Here is a 23,239-nt window from a genome sequence, read left to right as displayed (position 1 = left end):
TGTATTAATCTCAAAAAGTAACATACACCAGCTCTATCTCACTATTGGGTATGTGCCCTTAACATTTCCGCCATGAAAATTCATTTTGGGGTCATTTTGGAAGGTTTTCTGGTGAGTCCGTAAAAATGGCGTAAAACTTGGACAAAATTGTTCACAGCTGTGACTTTTGAGTGATAAATGCTTCAAGGGGTCTTCCCCATGCTGATGCCATGTCATTTGAGCACTCTTCTGAGACTTTTGTGACATTTTTAGGGTTTCTCCATGCTGCCGGGGGGTCATTTCACAAAAATACTCGGGTCTCCCATAGGATAACATTGGGCTCGGTGCTCGGGCCGAGTACACGAGTATCTTGGGAGGCTCGGCCCGAGCTTCGAGCACCCGAGCTTTTTAGTACTCGCTCATCACTACTAGGCTTTTAAGTCCACAACAGATTTGGCCACTTGTTGCACTATTATCCACCTGGACTGCATCACTGTACCTACCAGAGTCTATAGTATGACTATGAGATACTAGATAATGTGCAAAATAATAACTATACCACTGTCCCACCAGGGACCATAGGCAGATTATACATATTGTGTGTGAATAAATATTTTCAATATAAAGCACCACCTCAAATACTTTACACTGTAACTTATAATCTGGAAATGGTGACTGAGGTAGGTAGATTGATAGACAGATAGATAGATAGATAGACAGATATTTTTATACTTTACATTTTCCCCTTATTGTGTTGTTGTAACGCCTGCCTGGATCCACAGACTCAGATGGGCTGTAATGGGGAGGCTTGAGGGAAGCCGCTCACCAAGCAGGACCCCCAGAACCCTGAAACCCTTTAACCCCTATACAGGGATTTGGAATTACACAGGGAATTACACAGGGCCCTGGTGATCACTACCTGTGGAAGGCTACAGTCCGATGAGAGTAGTCGTCAGGCAGGGTCAAACCAGGAATTGCGGAACAGGGACAGAATCGGCAGGCAATGGCATAGTCAGCAAACGTAGCAGAGGTCAAATCCAGATAGGGCAGCGAGGTACAAAAACAGTAGGCAGAAGGGTAGTCAGAAAACACGCAGAAGTCAGCACACAGGAATCACCAAACAGAATCGGACGAAACAAGAGCCAGGAAAATCAGAACTATCTCTGGCAGTGGTCAGCAGACAGGAGGGGAACTAAGAAGGGCGCGGTGTCTTCCCATTGGCTGTAGCTGAACGCTGGAAACTGCAGCTGGAAGACACACGTCACCCACAGTCATCCAGTGGTACTGCAGATCCCAAGATAACCCAGCCCAGTGGATGATCGGAGCCTGCGCCCACCAGTGCCGCTGCCATCGACTCCTCTCCCATCACCAGCACCATCCACGGCAGGAACACGGCGTCACCTGGCGATCGGAGCAGAAGTCGCTGGAGCAGACTCCGGTGGCGATGTAACAGTTGTTTTCTACTGTCCGAAATACATCATCAGTAAGGACTCCATTGTCCTTTTCCTTGTATTGTCACTGTCTCACCATTTCCAACTTAATGACATTGTTCCTTCTTACCAGCGCCATCACTTTTTCCGTCCATTCTCTTCTCTGATGAAGTTTCTGTCTTAATGATCTGTATGACTTTATATATCTCTTCACAGGGAGGAGGAAGGTGACTGTAAATAAGGGGATTTTTATTTGTGGTTCTATACTCCACACCTATCCTGGTCTATCATTAAGTAGGATTGTTTATGTAAATTCTAACACAACGAGTTTTGGTTTGCATTTTCATTCATTTTTGCTTTCGCTTGTATCTTTTTCTAGAATTCAAGGGGCATTTCAGAAAATGACAAAATAAAAGATGCAATTAAAATATTATTGACATAGAAGATTAACAAAAGAAATAAACAACGTGGTTCCTTTACTTTGTTTTTTTTTTTTTTAATATATCTCATGATTCCCAGGAATAAGATATGTTTTGTAATCAAGCAGCGGCCGCTATACTTTGAATACAGCTGGGTTCAACAACTTATCCAATGGCTGCTGGAGCAAATAACAGCTGATCAGTGGGGGTGCCAGGCAGGGCCGCTGTCAGGGCATGACAACCATGACCGGTGTTTAGGGCACGGTGAAGAGGGGCGCCCTGCTGGGCCCTGGATCATTACTTAGCTTTATTAAGCCCCTGGTCCAGCCGGGCCCCCAGTCATACCTGCAGCAGATGGGCTCGGCCGTGTAGCTTTTGCCACTACACTGACTAATCTGCATGTGAAAGAACAGCGCACCCAAATTAGCCATGTGCTGAAGACAAGGTCAGTGAGGGAGAGCAGGGTGCCAGCACGTCATCTCATGGCCAAGTGTACAGCAGTGTGATGAGGTCATCACTCTACAACCTCATCACCCTGCTTCAGGCAATGCAGAGCCACGGAGGTGGTGAGGATGCGTCATCTGGAAAGGTAAGGGCTCTGTGAGCTGAAGACAGGAGTGGGACAATCACCAAGGGTGGTGGGAAGGCCTGCCGACCCCAGTACCCGCCTCGCTTCAGCTGGATGTGCTTCGGAGGGCACACATCTAGCTGAATTGCTTCATGGTTCAGAGAGGATGGCGTGCGATGTGGGAGCTGGGGAGGGTGAGTAAAATGTTTTTTTCTTTTTTATTTCTTTTTGCAGCACACAAATATACCAGGAGGAGCCCAGGAAGGGGACATATATACCAGAAAGGAGACAGAAACCGGGATGGGAACTGACCAGCACAAACAGAGGGGAAGAGGCAGTGGGTTTACCAACAGACAATGATTGCGGACTCAGGCGTTCGGCATATCTAGTTGGGTGTTTCAATCGCATGTGCCTGAGCATGCTGGTGGTGGTCAGACTGGTAGTGGTCTGGCCCATACTGAGCTTCATACGGCACAGGTTTGTAAATTACCATTTTCTTTCCCTCTGTAAAAAAGAGGGAAAAAGAGATTGGGGATCACCCAACCATTGGCCTGGGATCTTGCCGCATGTAGGTTTTCTGGAGAACAGTTGTCTGTCTTCTTCCTCTATCCCCCACCCCCACTACTTCTTGCTGCCTGTTGCGGTGCTGCAGATTTCCCTCACTCTGAGCTGCTGTCCTTGCTCTGCAAGCCACTTTGCCATGTTGGGTCAGTGACTTCGTCGTCCACCACCTCGTCTTCCATTTCCACATTCTGTTCCTCCTCCTGACTTCTAGACTTCATCTGCCTTGCTGACAACTACTGTATGTCTCATTACCATCCACCTCTTGAGACAGGAATTCCTGTTCACCACTGTTGCTTTCTACTGACCGTGGCTGCTGAAATATTTGGGCAATATTTCTGATCTTCTCATGTGCCTCTTGAACCGTACACATTAAGAGGCCATAAGAAGACATAAACACAATGTCCCTTCTCCAGCAGAATCTCTCCCCAGTCCCTTACACTATGTTCAGGTACAGAGCGGCAAACATGGCGTATCTGGTTCATATATAGACCCAATGATGCTATGTGGTCAACAAATCATAGTAATGTCAGTAGCAATGATGGTTACGGCATTACCATGATTGGCAGGCATTCCATGCATGTTTACTGGCTGATAAAAAGCTGGGAAACATGAAGGACGGGGACTTGGGCATGGAGTCCGAGCAGCAAAATGCTCGATCGAGTACGTTCGCACATCACTAATTGTAACATCACTGGAGTCATATATTTAATAGAATGCTCTCTATGTAAGACCCAATATGTTGGGTGTACTATAGGACCCCTAAAAAAAAGAATCAGGAGATATATGTCAGATGCGGTCAATCCCACAGCACTAAATATCTTAGCCTTTTCTAAAAATGTTCAAGCTCAAAAAGGAGATATTACAGCCCTAAAACGCATTAGCATCTAGAGTTTTTAAACCAATAAGAGGTGGCAATTTATGAAAGAAAATCCTCAACTGAGAATCTTTCTGGATTTTTTAAACTACATACTAGAACACTGAATGGCATGATCATAAGACAGAATCACATCCTACAATATCTATAGTATTGTATTTTTGATTGCATCTTTATTACAGGTATTTTATTAAGCCCTTATTTGCGGTTCCTTTTAGGCTGGGTACAAGGGTGTATTAGATAATTAGGAACCACTTGTGATATGTTCAATTCACATGTAACTAAGATGGTGCAGAATATTTAAGAACACTGCTAACCCACATGCTATATACAAGCGCATCTCAGTAAATTAGAATATCATCAAAAAGTTAATTTATTTCAGTAATTCAATACAAAAAGGGAAAAATCATATATTATATAGAGTCATTACACACAGAGGGATATATATATTATATAGAGTCATTACACACAGAGGGATCTATTTTGTGTGTTTATTTCTGTTAATGTTGATGTTTATGGCTTACAGCCAATGAAAACCCAAAAGTCTTTATCTCAGAAAATTTGGATATTTACCACAAAACACCTACAAAGGCTTCCTAAGCATTTAAAATGGTCCCTTAAGCTGGGTTTACACACTGCAACATCGCAAAGGACATCGCTGTAACGTCACCGGTTTTGTGACGTAACAGCGACCTCCCTAAGTCTCTGCTAAGTCTCTGGTGAGCTGTCAAACAGGCAAACCTGGCCAACAACTCAACAGCGATCCGGACCTGCAGAGCGACCTAGCTGGTTGTTGGGGACGTTGATAAGCAGCCTTTTGAAAGGGAAGTTGGTAACAAAGTCTCTGCAAAGTCTTTCACACACTGAAACTTTCCAGCGATGCTTGCTGCACAGCTGGAAACAAAGGACCTAGGAATGGTCCTGAACGATTTGTAACGATTACAACTTCACAGCAGGGGCCGGGTCGCTGATAGGTTTCACACACTGCAACATCGCAAACAACATCGCTATTGCGTCACAAAACCGGTGACGTTACAGCGATGTCGTTTGAGATGTTGCAGTGTGTAAACCCAGCTTTAGTCAGGTTCAGTAGGCTACACAATCATGGGAAAGACTGCTGACTTGACAGATATCCAGAAGGAAGTCATTGACACACTCCACAAGGAGGATAAGCCACAAAAGGTCATTGCTAAAGAAGCTGGCTATTCACAGAGTGCTGTATCTAAGCATATTAATGGAAAGTTGAGTGGAAGTAAAAAATGTGGTAGAAAAAGGTGCATAAGCAACCGGGATAACCGCAGCCTTGATAGGATTGTTAAGAAAAGACCATTCAAAAATTTGGGGAGATTCGCAAGGAGTGGACGCTGCTGGAGTCAGTGCTTCAAGAGCCACCACACACAGATGTATCCAGGACATGGGCTACTGTCACACCCCAGGTCTATGGGGTACTCAGTCCCGGGCCTGGTTTCACTGGGAAGTGTCACGGGTGTAATGGCCAGTGTCCGCTGCCGTGACCCTGAGGGGGGGGTCGCTTTTAAAAGGGGTTTATTTACAGGGATTATAATAAAGTTTTTGCAGTGACGCCACTTGCGGGTTGCAGCTATTTTAGATGGAGCCACCACTGTGCAGCCTCTCACCACTGGGGCTGATGTTAATGGCAGCCTGGATGTTGTGGCCCTCCGCAAGTAGGGCTAAGCCCCAGGGTATAAATGATGGTGTTTGATGTTTAAGTCCATTAACAGTACCAGGGCGCGGAAAGAAGGTAGACCACACAAGGGATTGCAGTGTAACTGGTTCTTTACTCACGGTGATGCTTGCAACCCAATGGAGGTTGGTCCTCACCACTGGCCCCCTTAGTTCCAGTGCCGGTGTGGTGACCTGGTGGCTTCTTTCCCCTGCACCCGTCTCTGGTTGGTGGGTCCCTGTGGCTTGGAGCGTCTGGGGGTCCCCTCCTGGTCGTCTTTCAGTCTTAGTCCGTAAGGTGCGCAGTTTGAACCCTGTAGGGTCGGTTCTCTGTTCCGGTCCCTGGTTCTCCGGTCACTGCTTGTGCCCCGAACTTTACGGTCGGTGAGGTCCTGGACAATCCCCTCACCGTGTAGATTTTATCAGGTCTGCCTGGAGCTTTTTCCTGACCTAGGGCTCTGCACCCCATTGGTGCTATGGTTCCAATAGTACTCCACCATACTCCTTCGGCAACCACACGCCTGAGCCTGACAGGTCACTGTTACACTCTCCCGTCAGTACCGTTACGTCCGACTACTTTCACTTCCACTTACTGACTGTCTGGCCCCTCCTCCCTGGTTGTCGTCTAGTGGACTGGATCGGTTCCACCCCTATGTGGCTATCCATTGGGTCCAACCCTAGCCTTCACCAGTTCTTGGAGAAGGGAAAAACAGGGATTATATGAATGTTTTGGTGTTACCGGCACTGGTCTTCTGGGTCCCTGGTGGTAGGTCCTGCATTTTTGACAAGATGCAGTTTCCTGTAGCTCCTGATGGCTTCAGGGGTGCTACACTACAACTGTCGCATTCCTTCTGTCAAGCCACTCATGACCAATAGACAATGCCAGAAGCATCTTACCTGGGCCAAGGAGAAAAAGAACTGGACTGCTGCTCAGTGGTCCAAGGTGTTGTTTTCAGTAAATTTTGAATTTCATTTGGAAATCGCGGTCCCAAAGTCTGGAGGAAGAGTGGAGAGGCCACAATCCAAGCTGCTGAGGTCTAGTGTGAAGTCTCCACAATCAGTGATGGTTTGGGGAGCCATGTCATCTGCTGGTGTAGCTCCACTGTGTTTTATCAAAACCAAAGTCAGTGCTGCTGTCTAACAGGAAATTTTAGAGCACTTTATGCTTCCCTCTGCCGACAAGCTTTTTAGAGATGGACATTTAATTAACCAGCAGGACTTGGCACCTGTCCACACTGCCATAAGGACCAATACCTTGTTTACTAACCACAGTATCACTGTGCTTGATTAGCCAGAAAACTCGCCTGACCTAAACCCCATAGAGAATCTATGGGATATTGTCAAGAGGAAGATGAGAGACACCAGACCCAACAATAGAGATGAGCTGAAGGCTGCTATCAAAGCAACCTGGGTTTCCATAACACCTCAGCAGTGCCACAGGCTGATCGCCTCCATGCCATGCCGCATTGATACAGTTATTCATGCAAAAGGAGCCCCGATCAAATATTGAGGCATTTACTGTACAGACTTTTCAGTAGGCGCCAACATTTCTGAGTGTAAAATCATTTTCAGTTGGTCTTATATAATATTCTAACTTTCTGCGATAATGACTTTTGAGTTTTCATTGGCTGTAACCATAATCATCAACATTAACAGAAATAAACACTTGAAATAGATCCTTTTGTGTGTAATTGCTCTAAATAATATATCGGAATAGATCACTCTGTGTGTAATGACTCTATATAATATATGTGTTTCCCTTTTTGTATTGAGTTAGTTAACTTTTGAGGATATTCTAATTTATATTGAAACATTTGTATCATCATTAAGGCTTGACATCTGAAACTTGTTGGTTTGACCAGTTCTATGTTGTTTACAAGCTATTAAGTTTTTTCAATTGAATACAGATGGGTACGAAAGTATTCAGACCCCTTTAAATTTTTCACTCTTTGTTTCATTGCAGCCATTTGGTAAATTCAAAAAAAGTTAATTTATTTTCCCATTAATGTACACTCTGCACCACATCTTGACAGAAAAGAAAACAGAAATGTAGACATTTTTGCAAATGTATTAAACAAGAAAAACTATTCAGCCCCTTTGCTCAGTATTGAGTAGAAGCGCCCTTTTGAGCTAGTACAGCCATGAGTCTTCTTGGGAATGATGCAACAAGTTTTTCAACCCTGGATTTTGGGATCCTCTGCCATTCTTCCTTGCAGATCCTCTCCAGTTCCGTCAGGTTGGATGGTGAACGTTGGTGGACAGCCATCTTTAGGTCTCTCCAGAGTGCTCAATTGGGTTTAGGTCAGGGCTCTGGCTGGGCCAGTCAAGAATGGTCAGAGAGATGTTGTGAAGCCACTCCTTTGTTGTTTTGGTTGTGTGCTTAGGGTCATTGTCTTGTTGGAAGGTGAACCTTCGGCCAAGTCTGAGGTCCAGAGGTTTTCTTCCAGGATATCTCTGTACTTGACCACATTCATCTTTCCTTCAGTTGCAACCAGTTGTCCTGTCCCTGCAGCTGAAAACACCCCCATAGCATGATGCTGCCACCACCATGTTTCACTGTTGTGTGATTGTATTGGGCAGGTGATGAGCAGTGCCTGGTTTTCTCCACACATACCGCTGAGAATTATCACCAAAAGTTCTATCTTCATCTCATCAGACCAGAGAATCTTATTTCTCATAGTCTGGGAGTCCTTCACGTATTTTTTTTTTGCAAACTCTATGTGGGCTTTCATAGTCTTGCACTAAGGAGAGGCTTCCGTCAGGCCACTGCCATAATGGCCCAACTGGTGAAAGTGAAACGTTGTGAAACTTTCTCCCATCTCCCTACTGCATCTCTGGAGCTCAGCCACAGTGATCTTGGGGTTCAGCTTTACCTCTCACCAAGGCTCTTCTCCCACAATTGCTTAGATTGGCTGGACGGTCAGGTCTAGGAAGAGTTCTGGTGGTTCCAAACTTCTTTCATTTAAGGATTATGGAGGCCACTGTGCTCTTAGGAACCTTGAGTACTGCAGAAATGATTTTGTAATCTTAGCCAGATCTGTGCCTTGCCACAATTCTGTCTCTGAGCTCCTTGGGCAGTTCCTTTGATCTCATGATTCTCATTTGGTCTGACATGCACTGTGAGATGTGAGGTCTTATATAGACAGGTGTGCGCCTTTCCAAATCAAGTCCTATCAGTATAATTAAACACAGCTGGACTCTAATGAAGGAGTAGAACCATCTCAAGGAGAATCACAAGGAAATTGACAGCATGTGACATAAATATGAATGTCTGAGCAAAGGGTCTGAATACTCATGACCATGTGATATTTCAGTATTTGTTGTTTAAAAAATTTGCAAAAATGTCTACAATTCTGTTTTTTTTCTGTCAAGATGGGGTGCAGAGTGTACATTAATGAGAAAAAAATGAATTTACCAAATGGTTGCAATGAAACAAAGAGTGAAAAATGTAAATGGGTCTGAATACTTTCCGTACACACTGTAAATAAAGGCAAAGTTTTATTTACTTATATTCATTTTGTTTGCAATGCTGGAGAATTTTTTTTCCCTCTCTGCAATATATTCCGACCCGTACCTGGGCGGCTCTGTGTGTTGATTGTGTCCATATCCAGGTCAATCAACTATGGTGATCTGATAAACTATTGGATAGTGTTCATCTGACATATACGCTAGTGTGAGCGCACCCTATGAGTAAGCCAAATACAATGTTTCCCTCGAAAATAATTCAGGGTCTTATATTATATTTTGCTCCAAAAGATGGCTTAGGGCTTATTTTCAGGGGATGTCTTATTTTTTTCTCTATGAACAACAATCCACATTTAATTTTGAACAAAACAAAAAAATCAACATTTATTCAAATATAGTCATATTGCAATCTGGAACATCAACATAACTCTCCAAACCCTGTATGTAACACATGTGTGTGTCTGTCTGTGACACGCCCGCACCGGGGCCTTGGGGCACTCGTTACCGGGCTGCGGTTCTGTTTCTGAGATGCTGAGGTGGCAAGGCCTGGTTCCGTGACCCCGGCAGTATCAGTTAAAAGGGAGATAATAGTTTGTGACGCCACCTATGGTATGCGGCAAGATAGGAGCTTCTGCTGCGGGATAGGGCCTCTGAGGCAGATGGTGATGCAGCTTGGTTGGTATAGCTCTGGAGATACAGGCGAATAACGGAGCGACACAGGGATGCAGTCTCACTGTAGCAGGTTCCAAGATAACACAGCTAGTCAGTGACCACATTTGGAGTGCTGATTTCCACTGTGATGGGCTCCAGTCGATCCCGGGTAGTTCGGAGGTCAAGACTGATGCACCCTTCTAGTGTTCTTTCCCTGGTCGTCTTCCTGAGCTGACTTCTCGCCCGCCTGTCCTGCGCCTACGCAAACAGTGCAATGAGCCATTGTCCGCAGGCCCTTCGGGTGGCTCGAAGCTCTATTTCTTGGCCCTATGAGGTCACCTTCCAGCGGATTTGTGTGTGGAGTTGTCTTTGGAACTAGATGTGTCCTTAGCTTCTGTTTTTAGTAGTGGAGCTCGTTGGTTCTTCTCCTCTAGTCTAGGGACCAGTCCCCGTTCTGCGGCCAAGTCCCTCCACTCCAATATGTCATATATGGAATGAGGCCACGGGAGTATGGTGCACTTCCCGTGGGCCCTAGGACACTTTCTGTCTTGGGCCTGGGTCGAGTTGCACCATTCCAGACCACAGGCCTTCACTCCTCCACTGCTCCTTCTTGACTCCCTGACACTGCAGTGTCCCCTCACTAACTAGATTCCACTCTCAGGCTTTTTTGGATTAGGAGGAGGGAGGTACCATCACCAGTGGTGGCTATGCATAGCATTAATGTAACCAAGCCCTAACCCTGACCCGGTGGGAAGCTGCTAATTTGGAGTGTTGTGTGTTTTGTGTGCATACTGGTGGATGAACTCTTCCTTACCCAGAATGGAGGACCACTCCTCTGGATGAGGTGCAGTACCTTTGTGGTGACTGAAGCCTCAGGGGTGCCACAGTCCCCCACAGTAAATCCCAGCACGTCCTTGCGCTTGAACAGAAACAAAAATACAGTGGTGTTATGACATGCAAATTTTTGAATGCTTTAAACAGGGTAAACATTTTCTTCCCTTTATGGGAGGCATTATCTCTTGAACGTTACCAACATGATAAACTTCTTCAATACAAACTTTTTGCAATACAATGTAAAACCTCTGCAGCATAAAATATTACTTCACACGATTAACTCTGTTGAGGAGCCCATGATGCCAAAGCCTTTTGCATGGCTCCTGTTTTGTGCAACATCAGCAACCACAGATAGAACAATGTGGGGGACCCGCCACAAACAAACCCCCAACATAGGCTCTGGGCGTGCATTCCTCACCACGCTTCATTACTAAAGCATGCCAAACGGGTTTTACCTCCTGTGGTCCATGAATTCTGCTAGAGAGCACTGTAACCAGTGCAAACTATGTACAAAAGCAGTCCTGGCCACACATAGTCCAGTGGCCCAGTTGTCCATTTTCAAATACTCACACACAAAAGAAAAACATTATTTACAAACATATCAACGTTATCAATACTATCAACACCGGTTAACTTTTACATTATTTCAAGTGCTTGGTTACAGCTTATTTCTTGTTCTCTGTCTGAGAGCTGGCTCCTGGCCCCAGATTATTCTGCCCGCTCAGTGGACAGCTTTGGACATAGTGCTACGCTTTGTCGCAGCAGCGTGGCCGAGTGGCCGCGGGGCCACCTGGGAGGTTTGCATGATCTTGGCTAAGGCCACCATACCTTTGGTCAGCTCCTGGATCTGGAGCCGGAGATCAGCAAGGGAGTCACCACCCAGGGTCTGCTCGATAGCTCCCACTGTCGTCCGGGTGGAGGACGACACCTCCATGCATGGGGCTGCAAGGGACCGAAGGGGCATAGCATTGCTTGGAGTTGGTTCTCGCAGCACCCGGATGGCCCGATCCTTTAACTGTGCAAAGTCGAGGTTGGAGTCTTGTAGAGCGATTATGCGCAGCTGGGTCCGGTATAGATCAAAAAAATTGGTCTGCACTCTGACTAGTGGATGGTGGTGCAAGTGAAAAATGGGTCCAATCCAAGATAATAAATAAATTCACTGCACTCATAGATTGTGATGCAAACAATTTTCCAAATTTATTGAGGCAACTGTGAAGTCATTCCGACGTTTCGACCCCGCCTGGGTCTTAGTCAAGAGTCGCTTCAAGATGGGTGCCTGGGATATGGAAATTTGAGTGGGTTAATAGCTTTTGGTAGAGAATACCTTGAGGATAAAGGTCCTGGGGTTAGCCAGTGCAGCAGCGCTGTGGCTGGTGATATGGTGTAAAGTCGAGCTCGGGGTCTTGTAGAGCGATTATGCGCAGCTGGGTCCGGTAGGCATCAGACAAGAGCCCCTCAATAAACTCGTCGCGCACACTGTCGGGGTCAATCTGCTTAACAGCCCGCATTGCCTCCTATAGGTTCAGAGCGTAGCCCGGAACACTGTCCTGTACCCTCTGTTTGCATCCAAAGAACCTCATCTTTATCTCGGCTGCCGTGCGGGTGTCGAAGGTGGCTTTTAGTTTGGTCAGGATTTGCCTCACAGTCCTCTTGTCAGCCTCTGGCCAGAATTTTACCTCCCGTTGGGCTGCACCCGTTAACTGGCCGATTAGGATTTTCGCTTTCTGGGCCTCAGCCAGAGGGTATACCCTGAACAAGCTACTCAATCTCTCCTTGAAGTCGACCAGGGTGTGCCACTCTCCCGAGTACTGTGGTAACCATGCTGCTCCAGGGAAATATGGCATCGAGAATGGTATTACTGATTACCGGTGCGGCAGCTGCCACTGTGGTAGCAGCCAGGTTTTCCTCCTCGTTCAACATCTTAGTGCCTCCCTAGTGAACCTCAGCTAGGCTCCGTGTCTCTCTTGGGGAATCTAGGTTTAACTTTCAGCTGCTCCTACAGCGGGGCTTCTCTTTGCGCCTTTTCTGAGTTCCTCCCATGATAGCACGCCCCCTTTCTTCCCACGCCGCGTGGGTTTTGGCGGTTGTTGGACGCTATCTGCACAGTCTTTAAGGCGCACAGTACCCATTGTAACGGGCACAAAATCCTATTTGTGACGCCAAAATGACACACCTGCACCAGGGCCATGGGGCACTCGTTACCAGGCCGCAGTTCTGTTTCTAGGACCCTGCGGTGGCGGCAAGGCCCGGTTCCGTGACCCTGGCGGTGTCAGTTAAAAGGGATGAGGCCTCTGGGGCAAATGGTGATGCAGCTTGGTTCGTATAGCTCTACACAGGTAGAGCTAGGCCCCAGGGTGGATGGGAGTAGTAGTAGGTGATGGCGGGGGTTGAAGGTCCGGAGGCACAGGCGAATGACGGAGCAACACAGGGATGCAGTCTCAAGGTTTTTACTCACTGTAGCAGGTTCCAAGATAACACGACTAGTCAGTGACCGCCTTTGGAGTGTTGGGTTCCACTATGATGGGCTCAAGTTGATCCTGGGTAGTTCTTAGGTCAAGACCAATGCACCCTTCTAGTGTTCCTTCCCTGGTCATCTTCCTGCGCTGACTTCTCACCTGCCTGTCCCGCACCTACGCACACAGTGCCCTGAGCTGGTGTCCGTGGTCCCTGTCAGGTGGCTCTAAGCTCTATCTTCTCTTGGCCCTATGTGGTCACCTTCCAGTGGATTTGTGTGCGGAGTTGGCTTTGGATATGAGATGTGTCCTTAGCCTCTGGTTTTACTAGCGGAGCACGTTGGTTCTTCTCCTCTAGTCTAGGGACCAGTCCCCGTTCTGTGGCCAAGTCCCTCCACTCCAATATGTCATATGTAGAACAAGGCCATGGGAGTATGGCACACTTCCTGTGGGCTCTAGGACCCTTTCTGTTTTGTGCCTTGTCGAGCTGCACCAGCTCCAGACCACAGGTCTTCACTCCTCCACTGCTCCTTCTCGACTCCCTGACACTACAGTGTCCTCTCACTAACTAGACTCCACCGCCAGGCTCGATCGGATTAGCGGGAGGGAGGTACCATCACCAGTGGTGGCTATACATAGAATTAATGGAACCAAGCCCTAACCCTGACCCGGTTGGGAGCTGCTAATTTGGAGTGTTGCGTGTTTTGTGTACATACCGGTGGATGACCTTTTCCTTACCCAGGATGGAGCACCACACCTCTGGATGAAATGCAGTACCTCTGTGGCGACTGAAGCCTCAGGGGCGCCATATCTGTCTATCTATACACACATACACACACACACACACACACACACACACACATCAGCCTGTCTCCTCTTCGGCTTTAGACTCCTGCAATTAAGAGACCTTTGGTTACACCATGGTATCTTTCAGCAAGGGGAATTGTGGATTAGCTTCTCCAAGGAACAGCTGCCGATCCCACTGTCTGGATTTTTCCTTAGCGGGCACCACACTTGTACCTCAGATCGGAGGGACCCTGAGGGTCAGCACGATTTTCTCTGTTTTGGGCTATTACTGTTTGCTGTTTCTGTGGGACTCTCCTGAACTCTTCCTCTCTCCTGTTCCTTTTATAACCTATAGCCCTCTCTGGTCCTAACCCCTTCCTGACCAGGAGTCCAGGGGAGCAGTCACCTGGGTCACACTGCCACCTAGTGGCCACACCACACACAATAATTAACTTTATTAACACAAATACAGGAAGAAGTGCATTAGGACACTTCTGTAGGGGTGGCTAAGCCTGGGACCCCCTACATTATTAACTGTTCTTTAAAAACATATCTCTTTAGACAAACATATCTCAGCTAAATTTTAATTAGAAACTGCTCCATCTTACTGTGTCCACATCCTCCATGAACCCAATAGAACGTGGTGACTGTACAGATACTGGCTTATGACCTGACCATGCAGCCCTATTTTGTATAATGATGGCTGAACCATACAAACATTTTTTTACTGATGGGTTCCCCCTATTTTCTTATAGATTGTAATATTGCGAGCAGACCTCAGTCTTTCTGTAACGTTTTGTGCCCATGTTGCATTTTTGCTGCGCTTTTTCTTGCAGATTTTAGTCAATACTACAAGGAAAAATGCATCCCAGCAAAGTCTATGAGAATCCTGACTTTCTGTGCAAACGGTGCTTATTTTTTTATTTGCAGATTTTGGTGCAGAAAAAAGAAGCAGCATGTCAATTCTTTCTGTGTTTTTTTCATGCGTCTGATATGATCTACTGCAGTACTCGAGCTCGATCATTGCAGGGGAATAAAAAGGGGGAATTAGTGGGGTGGATTAGATAGTGCTCGTGACGCCACCCACAGGTTGTGGTAAGGCGAGATACCACCGCTGCTGCATTTAGGGGAGGAGAGCGCCCGGGAGCGATGGAACGGCAGCTTGAGGTGTTAACCCCTCCGTGGGCAGGGGAATGTTGTCCCGGGGCTCGGTGATGGTTGGCTGAGGACCCGTCGGGAGTAAAGGGGCACCACGTACTCACACAGTCCAGGAACACTGACACCAGGTAAACCAAAGTCTTGAATGCCTTGCTTTTCTTGGGTGAGCACGCTGGGTCCGTGCCCTTTTGGCGTTGCTGGTTGGTCTGAAGCCTTGTCCCTTGGCACTGTGTTTACTCTGTGTGGATCCCTTCTGCCTAATGTCCTGCTCTCCTGCGTGGCTAGCAGGGTGAGCTTGCTCTCAGGGTTCACGCTTGGGATTTTCTGGACAAATGTGGGAAGTCCTATTCCCCTCGTTGCGCTAGTACCCCGATTCTTGAGCGGGTGGGGAACGGTTCGTGAAGATTCCGTTCCCGTCGGGTGAATTACTGGGCTGCATAAAGCTCTTTCCCAGCCTAGGGTCCACATACCCCGTCGTGGCCTGGTCCCTGCCCGGTTGTAGCACAAGGCCACTGGTCTGCCCTCCGTGGCAGTACCGTGCCCCCTTTCACTACCCCCTGCGACCGGGGTTCCAGCTCCTTCCAGGCCAGGCCAACATCTGGCACCTGGGACGGGTACAGGAGCCCAGCTCTGCAGCGTGACCTTGTCCTGTCACCGCTGTACTCAAAACTGAGTACTGACTGACACTTCTGGCCCTCCTTCTACCATCCCTCCATCTGGGTGGCCCTATTCCTCTCAGGCTGCCCAATGGGTGTTTGGTGGGTGTGGTGCAGAGTGTTCCTCAGGATTTATGTATACCTGTTCTTAGCAACACCAAATGGACAGGACCCGTCACCAAGGAGGAGCAGGTACCATGCAGAAGGGCAGGTTGCACGGCACCCTTGTGACAACCTGATAGGCTAGGGTGTCACAGCTCCAACCAGGCCTGATCAACTTACAACCCCAGTAAGCGTTACATATTGTGTATTCACTACTGATGCGGTTGTTCTTGGAGATGAGGAGATGAGGGGACAACGGGCTGTGTGTCCTTATTGGTGTTAAAGGTACCTGATTGTGACTCAGGGGTTGTGCCCACTGGGGTCCGATAGCACGATCCCAACCCTGAGGTGTGGATCGGTAGTGTCACATGGGATCCAGAGGATGGATGTTAGGGTAGGGAAGATGGTGGTGGCTGGATATGGCTATTTAGACTGACCCGGTCTGTAATAGAAGACGCGGGGGGGGGGGGCTTACCTGTGACCGAAGATAGGGATTAGGACATTAAATTGGTACAGCTGACCAAGTCCGGAGGCCAGGACATTCTTGTATGTGTATATAATTTTTTTTTGTACGTCCTCCTTTCATGGGATGCATACCCGTGATCGAAGATAGGGATTAGGACATTAAATTGGTACAGCTGACCAAGTCCGGAGGCCGGGACATTCTTGTATGTGTATATAATATTTTTGTACGTCCTCCTTTCATGGGATACATACCCATGATCGAAGATAGGGATTGAGACAACAAATTGGTGCAGCTGATCAAGTTCGGAGGGCGGGACATTCCTGTTGGTAATATACTGCATTTTTGTATGGACATTCTTGTTGGGATCTTAAAGCATTTTTGTATGTCCTCCTCCTCTCACAGGACACCCTTGTTTCTATAGTAGCTGACGGAGCAGCTAGTATAGGGTGGAGCGTTCAGTGCCGGCCGGACTGTAGCGCGCACTATATAGTCATAAATTAGTGTAATCTGATCACCACCAAGATAGCAATGATGTTCAGATGGGGAAGAAAGGAAGTTGAGAAGCCTGAGGATTCACAGAATGTGTTGGAGTTAAGGCTGCTATACATGCTGCGATATCGTTACCGATATCGCTAGCGTGGGTACCTGCCCCCATCGGTTGTGCGACACGGGCAAATCGCTGCCCGTGGCGCACAACATCGCCCGCACCTGTCACACTACTTACCTGCCTAGCGACGTCGCTGTGACCGGCGAACCGCCTCCTTTCTAATGGGGCGGTTCGTTCGGCGTCACAGCGACGTCCCTAAGCGGCCGCCCAATAGAAGCAGAGGGGCGGAGATGAGCGGGACATAACATCCTGCCCACCTCCTTCCTTCCTCATTGCAGGCAGCCGCAGGTAAGGTGAGGTTCTTCGTTTCAGCGGTGTCATACGTAGCGATGTGTGTTGCCGCAGGAATGGTGAACTACATCATTACTGCAGCAGCAACAATAATTGGGAAGAGGGGGGCATGTCACCGATGAGCGATTTTGAACATTTTTGCGACGATTCAAAATCGCTCATAGGTGTCACACACAACGACAACGCTAACGCGGCCGGATGTGCGTCACAAATTCCGTGACCCCAACGAGATCACTTTAGCAATATCGTAGCGTGTAAAGCCACCTTAAGTAACAGAGAGAGGGAACGAGAGCTGTGCATCATGCCCTGGAGATTTTCAAAGTGTTAGGATTACTGAAAGGAGGTCGGCGACAGCCGTCTCAGTGAGCAGCAGCACTGAAAGCAAAAATGGGCAAGTTGAAAGACAGAAGGTTGTTGGATGATGTTGAGTTGTTTAGCAAAGTAGCGCAGACATTGCTATCCGAAAGGATGCGTGGAATTAGAGGATGAAGACTCGGAGGGACATGTTGTGTTTTACTATATGTTACCCAAGTCTGAAGACAGATCTGAGGGTACTCCGGCAGGTTGTTTTATTGTTACCCCACAACCTGATCCCCATTCTATTCCCCCTGTCCTGGAGCTGCTCATGGATGTTGCTGTCCCGCCCACTGGCCAAGATTCTCTAGATCCTTCAGTACAGCCCACTCCGGTTCCGGCTTTTATCTATCCCCAACTGGTCCCAACTGAGCAGCCACCCCCATATGACCCAGTAAGTTGGATCTGTTACCGGTGTGGTTATCAAAACCCGGGCTGGAGAGATGCTTGTAATAACTGTGCAGTTCACTGCCCAGATCCGAGCCACAGCCATAAGTCCGCACCTATTTTCCCTGTCCTGAACACAGATGGAGGTCACTATGTACCTCCCATACAACAGAGAACAGTTGAGCAGATTCAGAAGCTGCCGCCCCCACCTTTGCCCATGGCCCCTCCCGCACCTGTAATTCCGTCCCTCTCCCCACCAACCATTCTGACGCCATGCTCCCCGCCTCTGGATTTTCTCCCCTTGGTTGCCAATTCCCTGTCCCCGTATTCCCTTTCTCCCTCTATGACATATAGTGAACCCCATTCCGAATGATCCCGGACCTGTCCAGAGGTTTTCAGTTCATGATATGCCCAGATACTCACTATGCCAGAGAGGGCTCAGGTTTTGTTCAGGATAGGTACGGGAGATTTATTGACACAGAGACGGGTGTATGTTAACCCGGCTAATTCAAACCTACATTATGCTAGATGACTGGCTCGGCAAATGATCTTACAATGTTAATAGAGTGAGGAGTGAGAAGGAGGGGGCAGCTGCCCGCAGCGAGGAGTGGGAGTGACAGTCTGTGCCGAAAGCGCTGTCACTCTAGTCAGTAGAAGGGTAGGAAAAAGAAAAAATATATGTGAAGAATGGAGCAAAGACAGGCATCACTGCCCCAATAGCTGGAAAGGTGGGGGCTAGGCAGCTCATGAGGAGTTCCAAATAAAATAAAAAAAAATATAGATCCTACAGAGATGTGAATTATGGAGAGTAAAATTTACAAAGCTGTTTGTGTCTCACTCTGTACTGATGAGTTGCATGTGGCCCCTTCCAACTGGTGAAGCAAGCTTTGTTTAACCCTTAGGGGTACTTTGCATGCTGCGACATCGCTAGCCGATGCTAGCGATGCCGAGCGTGATAGTACCCTCCCCCATTGCACATGAAATATCTGGTGATAGCTGCCGTAGCGAACATTATCACTACGGCAGCTTCACATGCACTTACCTGCCCTGCGACGTCGCTCTGGCCGGCAACCCACCTCTTTACGGGTCGTGCGGCGTCATAGCGACGTTACACGGCAGGCAGCCAATAGAAGCGGAGGGGCGGAGATGAGCGGGACGTAAACATCCCGCCCACCTCCTTCCTTCCGCATAGCCGGCGGGACGCAGGTAAGGAGATGTTCCTCGCACCTGCGGCTTCACACACAGTGATGTGTGCTGTCGCAGGAACGAGGAACAACATCGTAACAGCGGTTGTCCCGACATTATGAAAATGTCCGACACTACACAGATCGCCGATTTACAACGCTTTTGCGATCATAAATCGGCGCATCTAGGCTTTACACGTTTCGACATCGTTACTGGCGCCGGATGTGCGTCACTTTCGATTTGACCCCGACGATATCGCAGTAGCAATGTCGCAAAGTGCAAAGTACCCCTTAGAGTTCAGGATTTCACAAATAAAATTAGTAGTGGGTTGGTTTTTATTTTCCTGCTAATACCTGGATAATTAAATTAATTTTGCAGGGGAAATAAGATTTCTTGAGCTATACGAATTATTTTTTTTGTTTTTATAGTGATTTTTTTATTTTGTGTTTTTGCATACAGACTGCCAGTATTTTATTAATATTTTGGTTTTCCTTTCTTTCATGGATATTAGTATACACAAATACATGAATACAGTATATACGAACCGTGTTATCTATCGTAAGGTCTCAAAATTACCCAGCAGTGTATATTGTTGCAGAGACATGGGTTATATCCAGTGTTTGTTTTGATTGCATTTGATAGTAATTTATTGTCTGCTGTCTTAATTTTCTTTTAAAGAGTAACAGTATAAAACTGTGAATTTTGCTAAATTGGTACTCAGAACAAAAAAAAGGGGAAGAAATCTATTATATTTCTCCAGCAGTAGAGGGCGCAGCAGACATGTTATACAAACTCTGAAGCTGGCTCTTCCCTCGCAACAGTCATATTTACTGGACTACTATGAAACATGTCTGTTATAAGAATGATCTAATGTATATTTTTAGTTTTTGTTTTCATAGATGGAACAAGATGTTGGTCGATTCTGCACTGGATATGCTACGGTTTACACAACATGAGGTAATCAAAATTTGAACCACTCCCTCCCCTCCTATCGGTACAGGAGGCAGTGATGTATTGATATCTTTTTTGGCTGGGTAGAACAGAGGTGGGTAAGATGGTCAAATTTGTATGTAGGTTGTAGATCTTTCCTGTTGTCAAATGAGCTAGGTATGCTGAAGATAAAGTCTAGATCTGAGCTGACTGAACCAGAAGACATTCCCGCACAGGTGGAGCTGACAAAGAAGCAGTGAGCGGGCCTAGAGTTGGGGAGTCCTTTACCAATGCAGACCGGTACCATACCTCGGTGGCACCTGTCATGTCCATGACATTTGTCACTCCTTGTGTTCTTAAATCCCTATAGGAACAAGCGATTCAACAAGGAATGGAGTGTGAGATGCAGTGAGCCAGCTGACTGAGGAAGGTCTGTGGATAAAGGGCGGTAAGCTTTCTCTGCCATGAGCTCTATTCTCATTGATGGCTCAGGTAACCTATGGACTAACATCTGTGAAAGACAGTTATCAGTGTGTGCTTTGGTGACACCAGGGTTCAGTACTCAGGTGGGTAGACTCACCCAGTCTTGTAAAACATGTCCTTAAAACAATGTGAGAAAAACTGTAAAGAGTCCTCAGAAACACACCCTGCACCTGCTCTACCTATTTCAGAGACTGCAGACTAATTATAGATGTATATCATGGGCAGGTTTTATGCAAGTTTGTGCGTGTTGTGTAAATTTCTTTCCAGGTTTGGTCAGAGGCATTCCAGTGCAGAAAACGACGTTATTGCTGGAGATTACATGATGAAGGTGGTATGTGGGAATTGTGTTTACAGAGGGAAAAAAAGGTGTATATTTTATGGAAAGGTGGAGACTGGCATGTCATGAACCAAATGCGTGTTTTGTGTCCTTTTAGTAATGAACAGGTCTATTTGTGGGATGTTTTTTGGTTTAGCAGAGGCATGTACAATTTTTATATGATTGATTAAATAGTGTAATAAACAGGTGTATTCTCCAATTCCAGATCCTAAATCAGAGCTACTAGCATATAGTCTTCAGTCATGGGACTGATTGATCATAAAAGGACAAGCAATAAAGAGCCATGAGTCAAGACTAGATGAGCTGATCCAGCTTCTCCCAACCACAGAGATTTCAATGAAGCTAAATGGCAGGACAACATGGATTTATTCCTCGCATTGCAGAATGGTCGACCCACCGGAGCTGCACTGAGCATCTTGCTTGTATTTATCATTTTCAAAAGACCTGTACAGTCTCAGACCATCATTGCCAAAACAGTTAGAAGAGATGACTTAGAGAGCCTTGAAACATGGGAAAGTCCAACTACAAAGGGTAAGGACTCGCCTAGTAGTCCTTGGTCTCAAACCGGTGAAGAAAACAGTTTCCCCTCTCCGCCCATGCCTCGACGTTCAGTCAGTTTTCCCAACATATCTTTCTTCCTCTCTTCCTAAGGGAACACAGTACCCTTAGTATTCGGAAATGGCAGAAGTGAGTCTTTAGGGAGGACTGTTGAGGGTACGAATTGAGTAACCTGAAATACTTAATTCAGCCATTTCACAGACCCAAATATGTGGTTTAGTTGATGTAGCCTAACATCTTTATGAATCATTTTGTTTCCTAACTCATATATGAATATATTCAGTTATTTTCCTTAATGCAAAATGCCAGCTGTAAACCCTCTAATCCCGGGAAAAGTTTTGGAAGAGCCCATCACACCAAGCTGATGTCTCCCCGGCCTAGTCTGCTGAGCACTGGCAGTGACACGCGAGTTAATGTCTTGCCTCAGAAACCGATGAACCTGAAACAACTGAAGCAGAGAGCGGCTGCCATTCCACCCGTTATCTCAAAAGGCTTCTCTGAGTCAGCACCACAAACTGTTCACATGAAGCCTCATCACGCTTGGCTCTTTATCAAGAGCAGATCACCAAGGTTCACGAGTTGGACCTGGATGGACTAGCACCGACTAAAGGGTGCTTTACACGCTGCGACATCGCTAATGATATATCGTCGGGGTCACGTCGTTTGTGACGCAGATCCGGGGTCGTTAGCGACATCGCAGCGTGTGACAGCTAGGAGCGACGATCGATTGCAAAAACGTTAAAAATCGTTGATCGTTGACACGTCGATCCTTTTCATAATGTCGTTGGTGGAGCATGCCGCTGGTTGTTCGTCGTTCCTGCGGCACCACACATCGCTACGTGTGATACCGCAGGAACGACGAACATCTCCTTACCTGCGTCCACTGGCAATGTGGAAGGAAGGAGGTGGGCGGCATGTTCCGGCCACTCATCTCCGCCCCTCCGCTTCTATTGGGCGGTCGCTTAGTGACGCCGCTGTGACGCCGAACGAACTGCCCCCTTAGAAAGGAGGCAGTTCACTGGCAACAGCGACGTCGCTAGGCAGGTAAGTACATGTGACGGGGCCTAACGAGGTTGTGCGCCATGGGCAGCTATAGATAGCAATGTCGCAGTGTGTAAAGCACCCTTAAGCATCCTCCTTCTGGTTTAACATCCGAAAAAGAACCACAGACAATCTGTAGCATATTTTTTTTTGGTTATGTGCTGACCTCAAGACAAGATCTAGACTCAATTTTCCTTGGTCAGGACAATGTGCCTTAATGAAAGTGTTAATGCCGATACTAATAGCCCCTGTAAATCATGGAGTTACCCTCAAACAGATAAAATAGGTATCCAAGGGTGGAGCCAGAGCCCGTAGAGCTGTGCCAAATAATGACCTATCGGAAGACCCCCACATATATATATATAGATGTAATTGGAGTCCCAAGGGGGGTCCCAGACGAGTATAAGGCCCGAGAGCGTGACTAGCACGTACCTATATATTGTAGCGTGGGACGTATAGATCCCTGGGAAACCCCTAGATTTAAAATGAAGGTAGGCAAATAATCTTATAAAGGGGCGACTGTGAGGGCCTAGCTATGAATCAATTGTCCAATATAGTAAGATCATCTGTGTTTGTATGATTATTGCTCAGATGCTGATGTGCATACTAGGATGCGCCTTTGGAATATGTTATTGAAACAAATTATCCTAGGCTGAACAATGCAAGTATTCAGTAGCTGGTTCAAACTGGTATTAGAAAGCCAGTAGCAGGCTGATGACGTACTACATAGCCTTATCGTTTATCTCTAACCAATCAAGGGCAATGTTGAACTGAATAACTGTGTGTGTTTTATAATATAAGGGTTAGAAGTGCATTGCGCTTCTCTCGGATAGAGACACGTCTCTGTGTAGTCATTCTTCCTCATACATACATCTGCGCAGATTTGATTTGGAATTCTCCTCTATGACCCTGAAGACCCCCTACAGGTCTCCCGCAACACTAAGTATTGTGTTCATTGTCTGTACATGTCCCTGCTTA

The 23,239-nt window shown here is 46.9% G+C and overlaps 1 protein-coding gene across 1 annotated transcript in view; it reads right to left on the bottom strand.

Moving 5' to 3' along the window:
* The window catches only part of LOC142302710 (CD209 antigen-like protein 2), a 33,739-nt gene extending 30,561 nt beyond the window's left edge, over positions 1–3,178 (bottom strand). The window contains exons 1-2 of the mRNA XM_075343827.1: positions 3,060–3,178; positions 1,540–1,640 (exon numbers count right to left, since the gene is read on the bottom strand). Coding sequence (XP_075199942.1) covers positions 1,540–1,640; positions 3,060–3,178 — 220 coding nt within the window. The remainder of the gene's footprint in view (positions 1–1,539; positions 1,641–3,059) is intronic.
* Between the last annotated feature and the right edge of the window lie 20,061 nt (positions 3,179–23,239).

This window comes from Anomaloglossus baeobatrachus, chromosome 4 (genome assembly GCF_048569485.1).
Source record: "Anomaloglossus baeobatrachus isolate aAnoBae1 chromosome 4, aAnoBae1.hap1, whole genome shotgun sequence".
Taxonomy (NCBI): domain Eukaryota; kingdom Metazoa; phylum Chordata; class Amphibia; order Anura; family Aromobatidae; genus Anomaloglossus; species Anomaloglossus baeobatrachus.
The sequence above is the reverse complement of the archived record's forward strand: the minus strand, read 5'-3'. Positions and strand labels throughout refer to the sequence as shown.